Genomic DNA, 20,795 nt, shown 5'->3' with positions numbered 1-20,795 from the left:
CTCTTTCTTTATTTTTTTTAAAGTTTTATTTATTTAATTGACAGAGAGAGAGAGAATGGGTGCACCAGGGACTCCAGCCACTGCAAGCAAATCCCAGACACATACACCACCTTGTGCATATACACCTGGCTTATGTGGCTCCTGGGGAATCAAACCTGGGTCCTTTGGCTTTGCAGGCAAACGCCTTAACGGCTAAGCCATCCCTCCAGCCTCCAGCCCCTATTTTTTCTCTTTCTTTCTTTCTTTCTTTCTTTCTTTCTTTCTTTCTTTCCTTCCTTCCTTCCTTCCTTCCTTCCTTCCTTCCTTCCTTCCTTCCTTCCTTCCTTTCTTCCTTCCTTCTTTCTTTCTTTTTTTTCCAGGGCGGAGGATTGAAGCAGAGGTCGCATGCATGCTAGGTAGGCAAGGAAGGGCTCTGCCACTGAGCCACGTCCACAGTCCCTCACTGGGGATTCTAAGCAAGTGCTGTGCCGTTGAGCTGCATCCCTAGCCCAGCCCTTTTTTGAGAGGTTGTCTTTAAACTGCACAGGCAAGCGCTGGACTTGTGGGTTACAGTTTCTGCCCTACCAAGCCTGGTAAGATTGTCATTTCTCCCCACCACCATCCTTTTTTGTTTTTTTTCTATTTGAGGTAGGATCTCACTCTAGCCTAGGCTGACTTGGAACTCACTCTGTAGCGTAGGCTGGTCTTGAAGTCACAGAGATTCCCCAACCTCAGCCTCCTGAATGTTGGGATTAGGGGTGAGAGCCGCCACACCCGGCTAAGCTTGGCATTCCCGTGAAGGCTTTTATGAATCTGTTCATTCTTTCAGAAGAGATATCCCGAGTATTGACTGAGACTTGTCCAAGGTCACCAGTTAGTAAGGGATGACACTGAGACTCCAATGTGAAACCACATAACCACAAAGACACCCTAACGTTTCCCTTGGCAACAAATGTGACCAGCAACTCTCACTCCCAGAAGCATCACCACCGTTCGCCAGCCCTGCCATTACTTCCCCACTAATCGTTCTGCTGAGGGGCTGAGGGGAAGGCCTTTCCTGTTGACATTCTGAGAATCTAAACTACTTAGAAGAGGTAGGAACCTTAGTGGAAACTGCCCAAGGCCAGGCAAAGGTTTGCTGCCACTCCATAAGGGCAAAGAGCTTCACAATGGGTGGGTCATGCTGCAATCAACGGTCCATGGAGGTTGGCACTGTCCTAACATCCCAACTATTCTTTTGGGCCTTTCAATCTACCAGGATGGAGGATGGCTTGGCAAGGCTACACTCAGACCTCTGTCAACCTGTGGGAACCTTGACTAACTCAATGCGCTACCTCACCCCTGACAATGCTGGGCAGCCACTCCAGGTCCTATTAGACATAATGCAGACAGGATGGTTTCAAACATCTCACATGTTGGCCATTCTAGGCAGGAGCTCTACCACTGAACCACGCCCCCAGCCCCTCACTGGGGGATTCTAGGCAGGAGCTCTACCACTGAGCCACGCCCCCAGCCCCTCACTGGGGGATTCTAGGCAGCTGCTCTACCACTGAGCCACACCCCCAGCCCCTCACTGGGGGATTCTAGGCAGGGGCTCTACCACTGAGCCACGCCCCCAGCCCCTCACTGGGGGATTCTAGGCAGGGGCTCTACCAGTGAGCCACACCCCCGCCCCTCACTGGGGGATTCTAGGCAGGGGCTCTACCAGTGAGCCCCGCCCCCAGCCCCCTCACTGGGGGATTCTAGGCAGGAGCTCTGCCACTGGGCCATGCCCCCAGTCCCTCACTGGGGGATTCTAGGCCCTTCAATGGACCAACAAAAGAAATTAACTTTGTGCAACTCTAGTTTTGCTTAGGTAAATCTAACTTGGGGATGCTATTTAGAAAAAAAGGCCATGTGCTATTTGTTTTATACCTTAATTTAGCTAATTGAGCTTTTTGGTTTTTTATATTTATTTATTTGAGACAGAGGCAGAGAGAGAGAATGGGCATGCCAGGGCTGGATGAGGCTCGGGGTGAAAAGGAGGGTCCAGTCCAGTTTCATTTGAGAAGGACTCAAAACTATGTTGCATTATTTTGCATTCTGAAACGTCCAGATTAAACATACAAGCAAGATTCAGCAGCCAGTCACCCACTATATGGATAGCAATTCTTCCCGCCCAGTAGTTCTCGAAGCACGAAACATTTTGAGTGACGCACCTGGGTCGGCTCACAGCCAACCCTGCTCCCCACCTCCAGCTCCAGCTCCAGGCGCCAGCAGGGTCACTTTGTCAGTAGCCCCTTCATGTCAGAAACTCACAAGCCACCTTTCCCTCCTTCAGCTTCCACTCATTTGCCCACATTCACCAGTGACCCTTGTCTACTGCTTTCTTTGTTTGTTTTGAGGTAGGGTCTCACTGTAGCCCAGGCTGACGTGGGAACTCACTCTGTAGTCCCAGCCTAGCCTCGAACTCACAGCAATCCCCGTATATCTACCTACTGAAAGTCCTAGGATTCAAGGTAGGTGCCTCCATGCCCGACTGGCTATTCCTTTTTATAATCAGGAGCCAGGGACAAAGCAAGACCTCCCCAGAACTTGAGACTAGCCACTGGTCACGTGTGGGCAGCTCAGTCGAGCTACCTGGCCGTGTCTCTGGTCACCCAATCCCCTGCTGCTGGGCTGCTGCTACTGTGAGCCCAGGTTGCAGTCAGCACCCCAGTCCGTCGACCCTGGTCCTCATAACAAGGGTTCAGGGCAGGTTGTGGTGTCTTCGTTTGACAGGCAAGGAAGCTGATTATCAGCAAGGGTAAATGCCCCGTTCAAAGGTACAGGGACGAGAGCAAGTAGGCAGGGCCTTAGGGACCTCGCACTGGGCACTGGGATGGAGAAGCACACGGGACTTGCCATCACCATCACCCAGATCGTGGCATCCCAGGCTTCTGCTGACCCCTGTGGCAGAGGGCACGTGGGAAGCAATGACGATCCTTGAGGTGCACATTGGACCCGCATCTAAGTGTTGCTGCTTTTCCTCAGGCCGGAGCACTTTCAAGAAAAAACAGCCCACGCGTTCTTGTGTTTGTATAAAAGATATTTACTTCAATTATCACACCTAGGGTGCTAGTGAATAATAATACATGGTGTGAGTTTCAGTGATATTGCTTCTCCATATCATATAGGGACCGTTGTACAGTGCTGAGAACAAACATCGTATGGCTAACCAAAGACAGAAGGGACGACGCTGAGGGCCGACGGGTGCCTCCCCCACCCCCACGCCAGCCAGATCAACTTTGACTCTTAATGTTGAAAACAAATATAGCAAGAAATCAGACATGATCAGAGATGCGTCACGGCAACACAAGAGGCTTCTCAAAGCTATTTGTACAAAAATGACGCCTTTTTTTTTTTTTCCCTCTCTCTTCTTTTTTTGGTCAATTGGGTCTTTGTGAGAATTAAAAGACAAAAAAAAAAAAAAAATAGGTGACTGTATGAACAAACAGGTTCTAAAAACACCTAAGACTTAGTGCCTTACTGGAAAAAAAAAAAAAAAAAGGTAAAATACTGCTAGAATGTAACATGATGCGCTGGGGGAAGCGGAGCTTATGAAGGGCTGTCTGAGGAGGTGGCCGCTCTGTGACACGTGTCATGTGCTGTGTTAGTAGTCTGCAAAGGAGTGCGGCGCTACCCGCTCGCAAAGCAAGTAGTCATTGCACCAACGCAAGGAGCCGGGTCTCGATTCCATGGAAAGGGACTCAGGAAAACTTCCTGCTGTCTACTCTGCCCCACTTTTAGCTTATGGCAAGCTATTCTCAAAAGCCCCAAGGTTTTGGAACGAACTCTCATGTCTCCAAAACGCATAGCATTCTTTCTGAGGAGGGGGATCTCAGAGGGTGGGACATGAGATGTCTGTTTTTTTTTTTTTTTTTTTTTTTTTGGTGGGGAGAGAGAGAGAGAGAGAGAGAGAGGAAAGATAAAGAAATGCATAGACTGATTAGAGGAAAATGGAACCCTTGGAGGATCGGGGCAATTTTCATTGGACAGCTTTGTAAAAATCTTTTTTTTTTCCCCAAAGAGATAAATGGGGCACCCCCTAAAATTTCAGAGAATGAGTAAAAACACAATATGGAAAGAAATGCACTACCAAGTGAATGGGGGTACGGTAGGCTGAGGAAAAAAGACAGGTGTCCGGCCCTGCCTCGGGTGGATAGGGTCCCTGGCCCCCGCCCCCACCGGGTCAGCTTCTTCCTGCGAGGCCCATGACTGAGTTTGGGGTTTCCGCGCATCCTCACCCCTGGGAGGCAAGCAAGCAAACAAGTAAAGTGGTGTCTGGCTGGCTGTGCTTCTAGCCACGGGAAGTTCTTTCTCCATATCTCATCTCTCTCCCCGTGACCTCCTCTCCTGGCTATGAGCCCTCTAACCACCTTCGGTGAAAAGTGACACTGGCCCCCTTCCCGAGGTGGTATCCCCTGACTTTGAAAGCAAGGAACCACCACGGCATGGAAAGCCAAGTAGGACGCGGCAGCCCTTGGGGGCCTTGCAAGAAACCACTCTCCAGCTTGAGGGCCAGGCTGCCCACCTTCCCTGATCCAGGCTCGCCAAACCTTCATGAACCCAGAAGTCTTGACAGAGAGGCTCTAGGAGGCTTTGGGGGAACTTGAACTTGGTTTTGCAGTTTGCACTGTGGCTCCTCACGGCGCTGCCTGACATGGGAAATTTTGTGTTCACCGACTCTCTCGTTTGAACAGTTAAGATGTGTACAGACCATCTGTTTGAGTGGCTACTGGGGAGACAGGTGTTTCTGCTGGAGGACCCCTTTGTGCCACCCATGACCCCACCTCCTGAGGTTCCCCAGACTTTTTTGGGGGACTCTGGGGAAGGAGGTGTGGGTGTGGGGCTGGGGACATCATCCACTGGAGTGACAGCTAAAGCATTTGTGACAACGACAACAACACAAACAACACACTCCCTTTACGAACTTACATGATTAACCTAGTAGTAATAAATAGAAGAGGATAGAAATAATTATTATTTTTTCTTTCTTAAAGAAACATCCTTTTATAATCATCCTTGTGCACACTGGCAGATCAGTAGCAGTCGGTCTATCTCCACAAGAGAGGGTTAAGTGCTGGAAGGGACAGCTGTGGTCTCAGACACCCGAGAAGGTTCCCAGCTGCTGAACCCCTGTAGCCCCGACCCAGGAGCCTCTGCGTTCACTAGGGGCTGGGGCTGGGAGCCTCAGAGGCCAAGGGAGGCCTGTTTGCCCTTTGGCAACCAACACACAGAACTACAGTGAACATACTCATCAACGACCTGAATCGTCTTGGTCTAAAGCTTACTTTGAGTTCATTTGGTGTGCAATAAACGCTATCTTTTCTAAAAGAAGAAACGTGATTTCTATTGCACAGAGCTTTGACATAGTCATCTATTAAGTGCTTTCTGTTTAAAGCAAACGACAAAAAAAAAAAAATTAAAGAAAACAAAAAAAAGATGATGGTTAAGGGTTGGGGAAAGGAATTATCAAACGAAAGCAGCCCCCGTGCCACTTGGATGTGTCTTGCTGAATGGTGTCTTGTTTTGCCAACGGAAGTCCCAACGCTTCCGGGTGCTGTGCTTCTGATTATTTTTCCGTAGGGATACAGGCGTGACATTGGGATTTAAGGCACCTTTCCTTTCTGATCACAGAAAGCTTGATACATAGCACATAGCAGATTTTTTTTGTGGAAGAAATTAAAGCCCGAGTGCTACAGGAATTACAGTAATGCAGACTAGACTTCTTAACACGAGCAAACTAAAATGATCCATGGAAAGCAACTCAAAGGCATTTGAAGAGTTGAATGGCGGGGACAGGAAGTGCACATCCACGCATAACGTAGCCTAATGTCTTTCTCTCATTAGCCTCCCCCCCCCCTCCACCCACAGGATTCTTTTCAGCTACAATGCTGAACTTTTAAAGTCAGCATAGTGGAGGAGACTAGGCGCTTTGGAAATGTCTTGTTAAAGCTAAATGTCATTAAATCCAAAAAGGAAAACTTGAGATGCCGCTGATGATGTGGACGTGGGGTCTTTGGAGGGGAGGTGGTAGAGGAAGGTGGGTGGGCAAGGCGAGGGAGGGAGCGAGGGAGGAGGCAGGTCCTGAAGTGGGGCGTGGGCCACAGGGAACACAGGACAGGCCTCATTCCACACTCTGCTCCCTGTCCTCTGTGCCCCCTTCTTCTTCCACTGTGATTGACCCTGAGGGTCTTGGGGTTGCAACTCTACTAAGGAGCTTGTTTCCCCTCTTTTCCTGATAGTTTTCATCTAAAAAAAAAAAAAAATTGGCAGTGATGGGAATGAAAACAATGTCATCAAACGGGACAGAACTGTCACACAGCCCTCTAAGAGATGGAGCCAAGTCACCTTAGCGTCCCAGGCTGCCTGGGCAGGCCTTATACCCTGGTGGCTAAAGAGGTTCCTCTAAAGTCACTGAGACCCCATCAAAACCATAGCAGTGGCACTGATGTGAGTTGTGCCCCGTGCGTCGATGCCCAAGCTCATGGACATTCATGGACAAAAACCCTCAGTCTCCCTTGTCCCTTTGGGACACTTTGCCCATCAGAGTGGGCAGGCCCTCCACCTGCTAGCTGCCGTAGAAGCTGGTTTTCTTCGGCACCAAATGGAAACTGGTGTGCTCTGGGAAGCAGAAAGTCTGGGCAAGCTCATGGAGGGAAACAGCCACACATCCCTTCCTGTTTGGGAGATGGCATATGTCTGCAAAGCGGGGGCTCACAGTGATGTCCAAGTCAGGCCACCCAGTGCTAGAGACAGCAAAGACATAGACAGCTACCGAGTTCCTGGGGGTGGGGGGAAAGAGGGAGGTGTGCTCATGTGCCCGTTGGGGTACAGCCCAGGGTAAGGAAAATGGCTGTGATGGAGCCTGACAGCTGCACAGGAACGAGCCAAGAGCAATGGCAGCCCAAGAAGACAAGGCTCTCTGAGGCCAGAGACCACCCCTGCCTGCAGACAGAACAGCTGCGGAGACCTCAGGAACAGGTGGCAAGGGAAAGATCCATGGGTCTTGTGGAGCCCAGGGACCCCTCCATGGTGTGTCTGCAAAAGAAGGCAAAAGCCCATCTACCAAGCCAAGATGCTCACGGCCGCTCCCTCGGTTCTGTGTGATGACATCAAATGGTGAGGTAGAAGGGGACAGGTGAGTGTGAAGATGGGAGGGGGGCTTCGAGGAAGGGGCAGGAGAACCACAGCCAGGCCTCCAGCCTGAAGGACCACAGTCAAGAGCCTGCCACGCTCAGCACCCGTTCCTGAGCCCTGCTGGTTTCCCGTGCACGAATAGCTCACAGCCTCGGAAAGCTGGCCTGGAATGAGTAAGGCCTGAGCTGGGCTTCTAAAGGTGTCTTTTGCGGTGTGTTTCAGGCAAAGACTCAAGGTCAAGGGCAGTAGCAACCTCCAGTTTAGTTTGTGCTAATCCTAGGACATGAGGATGTTCTCCTGGCCACTCTGCAGTTTTTCTTTCTTTCTTTTTTTGGGCGAGATCTGCTTGTCTAGTGCCAGGAATGAAAACACACTGCATGATGAACTCGGATTCATCAATCCCTTCTGTCAGGGATGACTACTGGAGCCGGTCTGGCCACAGTGGGATGGTCCTAATCTGGGTCTCTGGTTTCCACTTATGGGGGTCTCACTGCTGTTTGACCCCAGGTGGCAAGCAGATACCTAGAGCGCACATCCCCTCTGCATTGGATACAAGCTGTCTCCTGTGTGGCTTGCTCATGAACCAAGCCACTAGCTTGGGTCCTGAGGGATGAGGAAGGTAGGCTAAGAGGGTCTGTGAGGTAGCGATGGGCAGGGATCCTCCTGGCCACAAGAACCGAGAGGGACACTGAGCTCAATGCCCTGTTGCATTCTGGGCCTGGGCTATCTGCCAGAACTGGTTTCAAACAGGGTGGTTTTTAAAGGAGAGAAAGAGACACAGACCGGAGGGAATTTGAACAGGAAGGCTCCTAAGCTGTTCTGCCTCACTTTTACAGGGTGGCATGGTTTGACAGTTGTCCTACAAGTTATGATTTAATTTCTCCCAAACCTGTATCCTGGGGTGTCTGCCTAGATCCTGCCCCGGGGTATCACATAAGCTACTTCATGTCCCAGTGCTCCTGAGGCAGGCTGGTTAGGAGAATAATCACGTTCTGACATTCAAGAAAGAAGTAAGACATCTGGCCCGATCCGGAGGTTCTAGAGAGGAAGTGGCTGGGGAGCCAGGTTGGGGTGGAAGTGAATAGTCGGGGTCTAAGGCAGAACCCATACACAGGAGGCCCCTTGGGTACTGCAAGGGGACTTGGACAAGCAGCAAGGGGTGAAGGGGCCAGATGTGAACAGTGCTTCTTATGCTAGTCACCACTTGGCCAGGTGAGCAGTGGTAGATACCTCCAGTTATGAATGCTGCCATCAAGGAGCAAAAAGAAGCCATTTAAAGGGGCATCATGGAGCTTGTGATGAAACATTAGTGTCTTCTATGGAACTGTTTCCTCAGGGGGAGGTTCAACTCAGCTTTTCAGGCTGGTAAGGGTGTAAAGAGGAGGAGGGGTGGCCGCCTGTGGGAACTACTGTTTGGATCCCAGACCGGCGGAAGGTCACCACACAAAGGGGCGCTGCTCAAGGCACTTGAATATTGCTTATCAAGAAGAAAGATGAACTCAGACTCAAAATGGGGGCTGGATGAGGAGGGAGACATCCCCCCCACCACAATTTTTTTTTGTGGCAAGTCTCAGAAATATTACAGACAGTGCTAGCTTTACCCATAACACTATAAGACCGGGAATCTCAAATCATAAAATAATAATAATAATAAATAATAGAGAAAAAATACAAACACATGGCTACAAGCAAAATCTAACCAACTGATTGTATCAAGCATCCAGATATAATTCTGGCAGAACAGACAGACCAGGGAATCAACAACAACCTAATTCAAAAATGAAAAAGAAAAAACAAAAATGACTAACATGCTTGGAAGAGCCAAAGGCTGTTTTACACTGTTACCATGTGGCCACCAGGATGGATAAAATTTAGACTTTTCCACTTCCTCAGATGTCACGCTGTGGTTAAGTAACAGTCACGCCTTGAAAACTCACACACTACTCTCATAGGTCCTGTTGACTCTGCTTCTCATTCTAGTGACAATTAGGTACTTAGAGGGTCATCACCCATGATGACAAGTTTCCCTTGAGGTTTCTGTGCCCAGGGCACGATGGTGCCACCAGTGACTCCACTCCATGTCCCCACGGGTCCCTGGTGTGAACGCACTCTTCCTTACTAAACGTCCCTGCATCGAGCGGGATGTGGATCCACTCACTTCCCCTTCCACTCCTCCACTGACAATTCTCTTCTCCCTGAACCAGATCTCGAGTGCAGAAATGATGCAACCATTCAAAGACAAAGGGCCTGACTCCCAGCCTCCTAGAGCCTTCTGGAAACTTCTAATTCATGAAAACGCATTGTCCTTAGTGTAGTGACTCTTAAAAAATTTGTGAAAACCTCAACTAAGGGCTGTGGTTGCAGGTTAAGAGACTGTAAATGAAATACATAATTTCTAAAACATCATGCAAGAAATGTGGTTTCACATGTTACAGTCAAAGTCCTACAAGGTAAGTAAGTAACAAGCACACTGAGGAGTAACAGTGGGAGCATACCTTTAAAGTTAGAACTCCCTCCCACCCCCCAAATCAAAAAAAAGTAATATTAATTAAACTTAAGAAATAATGAATGCACCATTAAAATGTCATCCAAAGATGTTGACCTAAGACAAAGGTTTCAATGATACACAATACGGTCAAAAAGTTTTCAATCAGTAATATACAGTATGACAGCTACATCTTGTAAATTATACCCAATACTGCCGGCAGTCTATCCCTCTAAAGAATATTTGCCCCGTTCATCCCTTCCTAACAATCAGATAATAAAATACAGCACCTATAAATAAGCAAAAAAAATATATATATACCGAGATCATCTATTGTTAGTTTAAAGATATGGCAATAAAGGAGTCTAAATTAGCAAACTTGTAGAAGCCGTAACTGATAAACCAGCTTATTGAAAAAGGTGGCAGTAATGCACTCTATATGTGCACAGGTACTTAAGAAAATACACAGACGTATAAAATTGCACACGCACACGCACACACACTCGCATCCACCTCTGAACTCACGCATATACACATAGACAACGGGAGGGATCAGAGACAAGTTAGACTTTTGATTTGTACTTAGACTGCCTTAAAAACTGCATAAAAAGAACTTTGCAAGAGGAGAAATGAATGAAGGACCAAAGGTCTGGTCTGGAAGTGAAGTGTCAACGTTGAGTGTGGGTGGGTGTGGGCTGTCTCTAGAGGTGGGAGCAGAGCCCGGACTGCCACGTTCTCTCTTCTGCGGGGAAGGAAGCTTCCCACGAGTTTGACAGGGTCATCAGTGCTTGTGGTGGGAAGAGGGGGGAAAGAGAGAGTGTGCGCGCATGCTTGCGCCAACCCTGCCCAGGCCCAGGGGGCATCTTCCCCAGGGGGGTGGGGGGCTCAGTCCGTCAGGCGCCCAGGAGAGTGGTGTGAGGTGAGGTGCCTCTGTGCCAAGGAAAGACGCGCAGACCACAGCCTGCATACGGAGGGACGAACTGCTGAGACCTGGCGGGCCTAGATTTTCTTTTATGTTTTTCCTTCCTTTTCGACGCTTGCACATGCGCAGACGCGCCAACGCGGACGAAGACACCATAAATTAAACAAAATGAACGGGTATACATGCTACAGTTCTAACTTGTCTCCTAAACCTCCGAGATATGAGGTCTGATCAGCGTGCTCTGCGGTTAGAGGTTAAAAAGCAGATTATAAAATACCTAGATTCGGATCTTTTCTTTTTTTGTCCTGATTTGGCCTAGAATGGAGTGTATTAAACAAACTCTGGTCAGCAAAAGCCCAGAGTCAGTTAAAGCTATGGATCAATGTGCACTACATGTCAGGAATCTATTCACGTACAAGAAAACACTACGTCAGCTACCACAAAATCAGATATTTTTTTTTTTCCTGATGTGACTTTTCTTTTTTTTTTTTTTTGTTAAAAAATATGTGGAGTAAATGTGTTTTATTTTAATTCAAAGTTTCAAACGAGAAGATTCTTTTCTTGAAAATATTTAGGAATCCAAACTAGTGTGTTTAGAGTCGGTTTGACTGTGCAATCTCTTAGTGGCAACTGAACAGCTACAAAAACTTTCTTTTTTAATTTTTCTGAAAAATCCCCCCCCCCTTTTCCTGGTTTAAGAAGATAATAGTGTATTATCGCTCTGAAGCCATTAGATGGCAGATAAAAAGCCCCCTTTTAATATGTGGGTTTGATTTTTTTTTTTTTTTTAAAGCCCACACGAAAGAGGAGGGCGCAAGGCAAAAGCTGTAAAGAGTTATTCCAGAACCTGTGGAAATTACTTTTAGGGCAATAAAAAAAACACTTCAGGGTACAAAAAAGCTCGACTACACATTTCCGTTTTCTTCCTTGAAAACACGACATAGATTGGGCTTAATGCTCCTTTTGTTTTCTATATGCACCTTGGCCTATGGCGATTTTGCCCTGTGGCCCGCAGGGCGGTAAGTGCGCAACGCGTCCAGGCCTCGCCGCCCGCCCGCCCGCCCCGGCCCGGCCCGGCCCGCCCGGCCCGGCCCGGCCCGCCCGCGCCGCCCGCCGCCCCGGCCCGCCCGGCCCACCAGCCCGACGCGGGCCCGCGGCGCCGAGGCCCGGCTGCGCGCGGCCAGGCCCGGCCGGCCGGCCGGCGGGCGGGCGGGCAGGTCAGGCCCGGCGCCCTCAGAACTCCCATTCAATGGGCTCCTCCCGGCTGGCGGCCTTCTCCAGGCGGTGGATGATGCTGTTCAAGTTCGCCGCCTTCTTCTTCCGCACGGGGTTGTCTCGCGAGTCCCGCGCGCCCGCCGCCTCGGGCAGCCCGAAGAGGCTCTGCAGCGAGCTGGGCCTGCGCGCGGGCGCGGCGGCGGCGGCGGCGGCGGCGGCGGCGGCGGGCGCGCTGGTGCTTGGCAACGCGGCGCTCCGGGCGGCGGCGCCGTCGGCGGCTGAGGTAGCGGCGTCCTCCCCGGCCGCGGGGGCCGCGGCGGGGTTTGGCACGGGCGCCGGGCCGTCGGCGGGGACCTCGGAGGGCGGCGGCGGCGGCGGCGGCGGCGGCGGCGGCCTGGGCCGGCCCGCGTCGTCGTCGGCGTCGTCCGGGCCCGGCGTCCCCGAGGGCGGCGGCTGGGTCTTCTCGGCCGGCCGCGGCGCCTCCTCGCGCTCGGCCGGGGCCGGGGCCGGGGCCGGGGCCGCCTCGGCCGGCCCTCCCTGAGACTTGGTGGCGGCGGCCGCGGGCGCGCTGGGCTCGTCGGCGGCGTCGGCGGCCTCCACGCCGTCGCAGCTGTCGCCCTCCGAGCTGGGCGCGGCGCGGCCGCTTCGGGCCGATGGCGAGTCGCTGGCGCCGGCCTGGCCCTGGCTCCCTGCCTGAATCTCCTCAATGAACAGTTCTCTGCGGATCCGGGACCTACGGGACACAAGCAGGGCGCCGTGAGCGTGAGCGTGAGCGGGCCCAGCGGGCCTAACCGCAGGCCCAGGCCCGAGCCCGCCCGCCCGCCCGCCACCTATGCTCTTGTCTGTTCTTTGACACAGGGGTCTCGCTGTGCAGCTCAGGATCGCCTCGAGTGCGTTCTGGAGCACAGGCTGGCCTCAAGCTGAGGATCCTTTTGCTTCAGCAAAAGAGCTGGGAACACAGGCATGCACGGCCACTGTGCGCCCCAGCTCCTTGTCTACTTGCTGGTGCATCAGTCTGTCTGTGCCCCCAGCGTGGTACTTTGCACAAGGTAACACACCCTGACTCGCAGGGATAACAGGCGTGCACCGCCATTGTGTGCCCCAGCTCCTTGTCTCCTTGCTGGTCCATCAGTCTGTCTGTCAGCACCTAGCGTGGTGCTTTGCACACACCCCTGACTCTCTAGAACCACCGTGCCGTCAGTCAGGACTTCCACTAGAAAGCAGTTATTGGGTGGCCCAAAGTGGAAATTTTGCACCCCCAGCTCTGAGTCACAGGTCTCGGTCAAGGGCTTCCAAACAGGTTTCCACCCATGATGTATTTTCAGGTAATTCTCTCCTCTGAGGGGAGCACACCGGGTGAGGAAGGGTCACGTGATCGAGTACGGGTGGAAACTGGATAGGTGCTCTTTAATCCCATTGCCTCTAGCGTCCAGCAGAACTTTGCTTGAGACTGCTGGCCTGCAGGCTAGGGCACGGTGCTGCATTTTAGAAGAGCACTAGGGCTGGAGGGAGGGCTCAGCGGTTAAGGGGCTTGCCTGCAAAGCCTAACAACCCGAGTTGCATTCCCCAGTACCCGCCCACATAAAGCCAGATGCACAAAGTGGTGCTTACATCTGGAATTGTTTGCAGCGGCTGGAGGCCCTGGTATGTACATTCTCTCTCTGCCCGGCAGGAGTGGAAGTGCCCACTTTTAATCCCAGCACTGGGGAAGCCCAGGTAGGAGAATGCTGTGGGTTCAAGGCCAGCCTGAACTGCATAGTGAATTCCATGTCACCCCTGGTCAGAATGAGACCCTACCTGGGAAAAACAAAAGAAGAACCAGCCACAGATAGCCTGGGCTGTCCCACTTTGGAGCTCTCAGTGGTGCCATGGAAGGGCTAAGTTCGTTCCCCGTCACTCTCACAGTCCGAGGTTCAGTCATCTAAGTGAGTTTTCCTGAGAGGGATGACCTGCAAATGCCCACTATTGGAAAAGCAGCACTGAATGACTTAGCATCAGGCCCAGTGTCCTGAACGAAGTGGGTGTGCACAAAGCCTTGGGGTTGGCCATGCTGGAGACGATTTCCCGTGCCTTGTGTCAATCACTAAGGGAATGCTTTTCCCCCTCTCACTTTATTTTTGCTACACTATGGATTGAACCTAGTGCCTTGCACACGAGTGCTCTACCACTGAGCCACACCCCCAGCCCCTCACTGGGGGAGTCTAGGCAGGAGCTCTGCCACTGAGCCTCACCCCAGCCTCTCACTGGGGGATTCTAGGCAGGAGCTCTGCCACTGAGCCTCACCCCAGCCCTTCACTGGGGGATTCTAGGCAGGAGCTCTACCACTGAGCCACGCCCCCAGCCCTTCACTGGGGGATTCTAGGCAGGTGCTCTACCACTGAGCCACGCCCCCAGCCCCTCACTGGGGGATTCTAGGCAGGAGCTCTACCACTGAGCCACACCCCCAGCCCCTCACTGGGGGATTCTAGGCAGGTGCTCTACCACTGAGCCACGCCCCCAGCCCCTCACTGGGGGATTCTAGGCAGGAGCTCTACCACTGAGCCACGCCCCCAGCCCCTCACTGGGGGATTCTAGGCAGGAGCTCTACCACTGAGCCATTCTAGGTAGGTATGTTATCACTGCGCCGCACACTCGCCCTTCACTAGGAATTCCAGACAAGCCTCTACTGCTGAGCAGGATTCTAGACGAGTGGTCTTTTACTGAGCTCCACCCAGTTCAACTGTGAATAATTGGTTCTTGCTTTGTGTGTGTGTGTTCATGCATATAAGTATGGGTGTGTTCATGCCATGGTGCACATATGGATGTCAGAGAACAACTTTCGGGTTGGCTCTCAGCTTTTCACCTCATTTGAGGCAGGGTTTCTCATGCGTGTCTCTCTCTCTGCTGTCTGGAAATTCTCCTGACTCCACCCCCTGTCTCACCTTCAGTGTGCTAGGAAGACTGACGCCCGCCATGGCTTCTAGCTTCCTATGTAAGGTCTGGGGATCAAACCTGTAACTCAGCTTGAGTGGCCAGCGCTTTATCTTAGGCCATCTTTTTGGCCCTGATTTTTTTCTTTCTTTTCTCTCTCTCTCTCTTTTTGTTTCTTTGATTTTTTTTTAAACTTATTTTATTTATTTATTTGTTTTTGGTTTTTTGAGGTATGGTCTCACTCTGGTCCAGGCTGATCTGGAATTAGCTATATAGTCTCAGGGTGGCCTCGAATTCATGGCGATCCTCCTACGTCTGCCTCCTGAGTGCTGGGATTAAAGGTGTGTGCCACCATGCCCGGCTTTTGTTTTATTTTTTAAGGTAGGGTTTTACTCTAGCCCAGGCTGACCTGGAATTAACTGTGTAGTCTCAGAGTGGCCTCAAACTCAAGGTGATGTCCTACAACTGCCTCCCTAGGGCTGGGATTAAAAGTGGTGTGCCACCATCCCCGGCTGGCTGCTGTTTTGAGAGCCCCTGACCCCCTGGGAGGGGTCTAGTCCATATGGGAGAGAGTGGCTGCATAGCAACAATGTTCTAGACCTGGCCCCTGCTCTTGGGGGGCCAAAGCCCATGCGGGTGGTTAGGAGTATGGCTTGAGGTGCATACCTGTAGTTGTGGAACCAGTTGATGACGGTGCTGGTCTTCAAGTTGAGCTGAGTGGCCAGCTCCTCGATGGTTTTTGGTGACGGGTATGGCTTTTGCTGGTACGCTCGCTTCAGAGCTTCCTTCTCCTCAGGAGCCAGCACCACACGGGGCTTCTTCAGCTGGTGCTGTGGCTGGGGACTGGCACCCTGGCTGTAGTCGATGCCCACAGAGGGGGGCTCGCAGGGCTGGCTGTCGCTGACGGAGCTGTGCCTTCGCTTCATGTAGGCTGTGGAGGGGGAAAGGGAGATGGATGATGAAGTCATGGACCCCAGTGAGCAGAGCAGGAGGTGGCAACGCCCTGCACTAGGCTGAATTCTGGGGAACACCTGTGATTCCAGCACTGGGGAGGCTGAGGCAGGAGGATCACGAGCTCAAGGCCAATTCAGTTACCTAGTCACACTGTGACTCATAACAACAAAGAAAATAAAGCCCAGGCTGGAGGTATGGCTTAGCAGTTAAGCGCTTGCCTGTGAAGGCTAAGGTTCGAGGCTCTATTCCTCAGGACCCACGTTAGCCAGATGCACAAGGGGGCGCATGCATCTGGAATTCATTTGCAGTGGCTGGAGGCCCTGGTGTGCCCGTTCTCTCTCTCTTTCTGTCTCTCTCTCAAATAAATAGATAAATAGAAAAGAAAACCCCACAGTGGAACCATGCTGTTCCCAGCACAGCATGCTGTTGACGTCACCTAGGTTCCTAAACAACTTGCTATTTCAGTGAGGGCTGCAGAGGGACTCAGGTGGATGACCACAATGCACTAAGCCAGAGAGGCAAGTACAGGCATCTGAGATGGACAGGGCCTGGGGCAGGGGCCACCTGGGCTTCCCAGACAAGATGATGTTTCAGGCCATCTTAAAGGACAAGGCTGGATTAACCAGGAAATGCAGATGAGGAGGTAGAAGCGGGAGGTGAGGCTGACTGCTTAGAAAGTGGAAGCCGGAGTGGGTGAGGTGGCTGGCGCATGTCTGTAACCCTCCCCATACTTTGGAGGTGGAGGCAGGAGGACCAGGAGTTCTAAATCACCTTGGGCTGCATAAGGAGATTGAGAGCTCCATGTGACCCTATCAGGAAGAAAAGAAAGGAAAAGAGAAGGTGGAAGAAGAAGGGAGGAAGGGAGGGAAGCAAGGAGAGACGGGAACAAAGAAAGGAAGGGAACAAGGAGAAAGGAAGGGAAAGGAAAGAAGGACAGGAAGGAAAAGTGAGACGTGGATGGTTTCTAGAGGGAAGGTCCGGGGCTGAGGGTGGCTGTTTCACAAGCTTCAGGGCTGTGGAGGCTCAGGGGAGGATGAACTCAGTACGCATATGGCCCTGGGTTCAATCACCCCTCCTCCAACAATGAACAGACATTGTCTCTAAGCTGGGGGGAAGAGCATTAGAGCATTGGTAACACTGGACAGTGGCTTGGATGGCATGGGTGTGCCATGGTCTCCTGCTGCTGCAAATGAATTCCATATGCAAGTGCCATTTTGTGCATCTGGCTTTACATGGGTACCGGGGAATTGAACCTGGGGAAGCACCTGTAGCCATTGAGCCATCTCCCCAGTCCCCAGACATGCTCTTTTAAACCTTTGAACCTTAGACAAGTTAGCAGGCCTTTTAAGTTTGTACGGAAAGGACTTTAGGCTGAGGAGTCATTTAACTCTGTGGCCATTTTGTTAACACGACTAGGAAGCAATCAGGAAGGTCTTCTTGGGGCCTGGGGATGTTTGTGGCTCAGTTGCTAGAGGGCTTGCCTAGCACCCATGGAGCCTTGGGTTCCATCTGAGCCCTGAATAACTGGGTGTGGTGATGCACCCCTGTAGTCTCAGCACTAAGGAGGTGAAGACAGGAGGACTAGGAGTTCAAGGTCATCCTTGGTTACATATCGAGTTGAAGGCCAAGATGGGCCACATGGCTAGTCAAAGGGCTGGCTGAATTGCGCCTAGACTGTCATGTGCTGAAGACCCTCCCTTGGATGCTCAGGTGGTGACAGTGGCCACAGGCACTCAGGACTATGCAGGGTCACTTGGTGTTCCCCTGAGACCTTGTGAAGACTGCCCTAGTGAAGGACACAGCGGCAGGGAAGTCTGGAGGAGGGAGCCCTGTGGGGACAGTGACACATTTTGACCACAAGATGTCGCCAGAGCCCGCATGGAAGAAAGTTCCTGACCATGAATGGGGGGCAGGGGGACAGACGGACACGACACAACTGGTGAGGTCAGGAGACCAGGTGACCTCCTCTCTCCTGATGTCTGAAGGGACAGAGGGGTTTCTCTGGAGGTGACTGGGCATTCCTGATGCTGGAAGCAACCACTCCAAGCACGAGAGGACAGGAAGTGGGAGACTTTAATATTGCTTTGGTGAGCACTGAAAATTGTGGAAACTCAGCACTATGTATTCTGCGTTCTTTTTGTTTTTCCTCGCCTAGCTATGTATATGTGTGAGCATGTGTGTGTCACAGTGCCTCTGTGGAGGTCAGAGGACAACCTGGGGGTGTTGGTTCTCTCCTTCCACTTTGAGACAGGGTCTTCTTGTTTGCAATGAGGAAGGCCAGACTAGCTGGCCCATGAGCTTCGGGATTCTCCACACTCCAACTCCCGTTGCTGTAAACAGATGCTGGGATGATAGATGTATTTGACTTCATGTGGGTTCCAGGGATATGAACTCTAACCACTGAGTCATTTCTCCAGCTGTATTTGTTTCTCCCCACTCCCTGAGGCAGGGTCTCACACTGGCCTTGAACTTGTGATCCTCCTGTCTCAGCCTCCTGAATGCTGGGATGACAGGTCTGTGCCACCATTCCTGTTTTCTGGATAATCTTTCTACTGGTTTTTTTTTTTTTTTTTTTTTTTTTGGTTTTTCAAGGTAGGGTCTCACTCTAGTTCAGGCTGACGTGGAATTCACTATGTAATCTCAAGGTGGCCTTGAACTCATGGTGATCCTCTTACCTCCACCGCCTGAGTGCTGGGATTAAAGGCGTGCGCCACCATGCCCAGCTTCTACTTTTGATTTTGCTTGAATACTTCCCATAGTAGGGTGAAAAGTTGGGAAGTGGTCTGTCATGAGGCCTCTGAAGCGCGTCCCTGCCTGGAAATACTTAAGCGGCCTGGGTCACTGTCTTGGGCCGCACACCTGAGGATGGGCCCCCATGCATGAAAGGAGACCCTGGTTGGTGGAAGTCCCAGCCTAGGGACTGACAGGCAGCAGTGGCATGTAGGGTTCCAGTGTGGCAGGCCCTTGGCACCAAAGTACCAACAGCATATGCACAAATAAATACCACGTTGTTGACTCCTGTTGGACTATGGAGTGAGCCCAGGGCTTTGTGCATGCTAGGCAAGAGCTCTAGCCTGAGCCAGTCTCCATATGGAGCCCAGGCTGCCACAGGCTTGTGATTCTCCTGCCTTAGCCTCCTGAGTGTTGGGTGTTGGGATTACAGATATGTGCCACCATACCCAATTCAAAGTTCACTTCCCTTCTCGTTTTTTTTTTCTTTTTTAAATAGAGAATTGGTGTGCCAGGGCCTCAGCTACTGCAATTAAACTCCAGACACTTGCGCCACCTAGTGGGCATGTGTGACCTTTCGCTTGCCTCACTTTTGTGCATCTGGCTTACTGGGATCTGGAGAGTTGAACATGGGTCCTTAAGCTCTGCAGAAAAGCACTTTAACTGCTAAGCCTCTCCAGCCCTTCTTTTCTTTTTTTCTGTTTTTTGAGGTAGGGTCTTGCTGTAGCTCAGGCTGATCTAGAATTCACTATGTAGTTTCAGGGTAGCTTTGAACTCACAGCACTCCACATCCCTCTGCCTCCCAAATGCTGGGAATAAAGGCACGTGCCACCATACTTGGCCTTTTTCTTTCTTGTTGTTGATAGGGTCTCATGTAGCCCAGGCTGGCTTTGTTTCTGCATGGTCTGTGTATCCATGTGTGTAGGTGCACACACATGTGCATGTGCACGTAGAGACCCAAGGTTGACTTTGGTTATCCCTCTCTGCCACTCTCCACTTTATTTACTGAGCCAGGGTCTCCCACTGAATTGGCTAGACCAGGTAGCTCGTGAGCCCTGGGATTCCTTGTCTCTGCTTCCCGAGAGCTGAGATTATGTGTGTGCACTACCACACCTGGCATTTGTATAGCTGTTAGGGGTCCAAATTCAGATCCTCATGTTTGCATGGCCAGGGCTCTGCTGATTGAGCCATCTTCCCAGCTCCAATCTTGAACTTCTGATCCTCCTGTCTCTACCTCCCAGGTGTGGGGATTACAGGTGTGTATCACCTGGCCCAGTTTCAGTTTCTATCCAGCTGGGGATAGAACCCAGGGGCTCATGCATGCTAGGAAAACACTCTGCCAGTGGGCTACATCCCCAGCCCTCAAGACACATTTCTTACTCGTGTCCCAACCACCCATGCAGGCGAGGTTCACAAACAGTGGACAGTGTGACCCTCCACCACAAACTTCAAGGCATCCAGCAGACAAGCAACTACCAAAGGCTGTGATGTGCCCAGCAAGCCCCAGGGTTATGGGATCTCTGTGTGCAGGCTGGTGACTCAGAATAGACAGATCTCCCCAGGCGTCTCAGATACTCATTGGCTGATGCTTGCCCAAGCCCCTGTGTCCTGCCTTACAGAGCCTTGCTCAGGGGCCAGTGTCTCCTCTGTCTCCCAGCAGCTCAGCAGGAAGACTTCCACAAAGGGCCTGCGTGTGAATGAGGAGGTGCTCAGGTGTGGGGGTGGGGGTTACATACCTTTCTTTTCCATCCGCTTCATGTCCATCAGCTTCTCCACATTGTTGGGATCATTCAACCACAGCTGCATGCGGACAAAGGGCTCTCGTCCCTTCAGACTGAGCTTATGCCAGGGCTTCGGGCGGGCAAGGAGGTCAGAGACGGAGCCTTGGGTGAGCCCCAGGATGGTCTCTCCAAACAAGCGCTGACCTGGAGAAAAAGCAGACATGAAAGGTGGTCACTGATAGGTGGGAAGCTGTGAGGACAAGCAGGTGTCAAGACCTCTGCAATCAGACATACGGTTCAATGGCCTATAGTGTGGCCAGCACGGGTCTGATCCCCAGCAACTTTTTGCAGAAAATGTTAATACTGTATTACAGAGCCACGACCCCGGCTCCTCACTGGGGGATTCTAGGCAGGAGCACTACCACTGAGCCACACCCCCAGGCCCTCGTTGGGGGATTCTAGGCAGGAGCTCCACCACTGAGCCACACCCCCAGCCCCTCACTGGGGATTCTAGGCAGGAGCTCTACCACTGAGCCACACCCCCAGCCCCTCATTGGGGGATTCTAGGCAGGAGCTGTATTGCTGAGCTACATCTTCAGCCCAGAAACATTTCTTCTACCTACTTTTTTTATTTGTGTGTGTGACATGCACACACACATCCACATGCACATGCAACTTTTTGTATCCAGCTAATGTGGGTGGCTTAGGAATTGAACCT

At 51.6% G+C, this 20,795-nt stretch overlaps 1 protein-coding gene across 10 annotated transcripts in view; it reads right to left on the bottom strand.

Annotated features, from left to right (window-relative positions):
- Cux1 (cut like homeobox 1) overlaps window positions 1-20,795 on the bottom strand; it is a 422,843-nt gene that overhangs the window by 19,460 nt on the left and 382,588 nt on the right. For 6 of the 10 annotated variants that reach the window (XM_045142920.1, XM_045142921.1, XM_045142918.1 and 3 more), the window contains 3 exons: window positions 20,093-20,281; window positions 15,339-15,603; window positions 11,771-12,495 (listed from right to left, as the gene is read on the bottom strand). The exons of the other annotated variants lie outside the window; for them this stretch is intronic. In XM_045142920.1, coding sequence (XP_044998855.1) covers window positions 11,781-12,495; window positions 15,339-15,603; window positions 20,093-20,281 — 1,169 coding nt within the window. In that variant the 3' untranslated portion in view covers window positions 11,771-11,780. Of the gene's footprint in view, window positions 1-11,770; window positions 12,496-15,338; window positions 15,604-20,092; window positions 20,282-20,795 lie in introns of those variants that run through there. 10 annotated transcript variants of the gene reach the window in all.

Source organism: Jaculus jaculus, chromosome 2, assembly GCF_020740685.1.
Source record: "Jaculus jaculus isolate mJacJac1 chromosome 2, mJacJac1.mat.Y.cur, whole genome shotgun sequence".
Classification (NCBI taxonomy): Eukaryota; Metazoa; Chordata; class Mammalia; order Rodentia; family Dipodidae; genus Jaculus; species Jaculus jaculus.
Note: the sequence above shows the minus strand (reverse complement) of the source record. Positions and strands in the feature narration are given on the sequence as shown.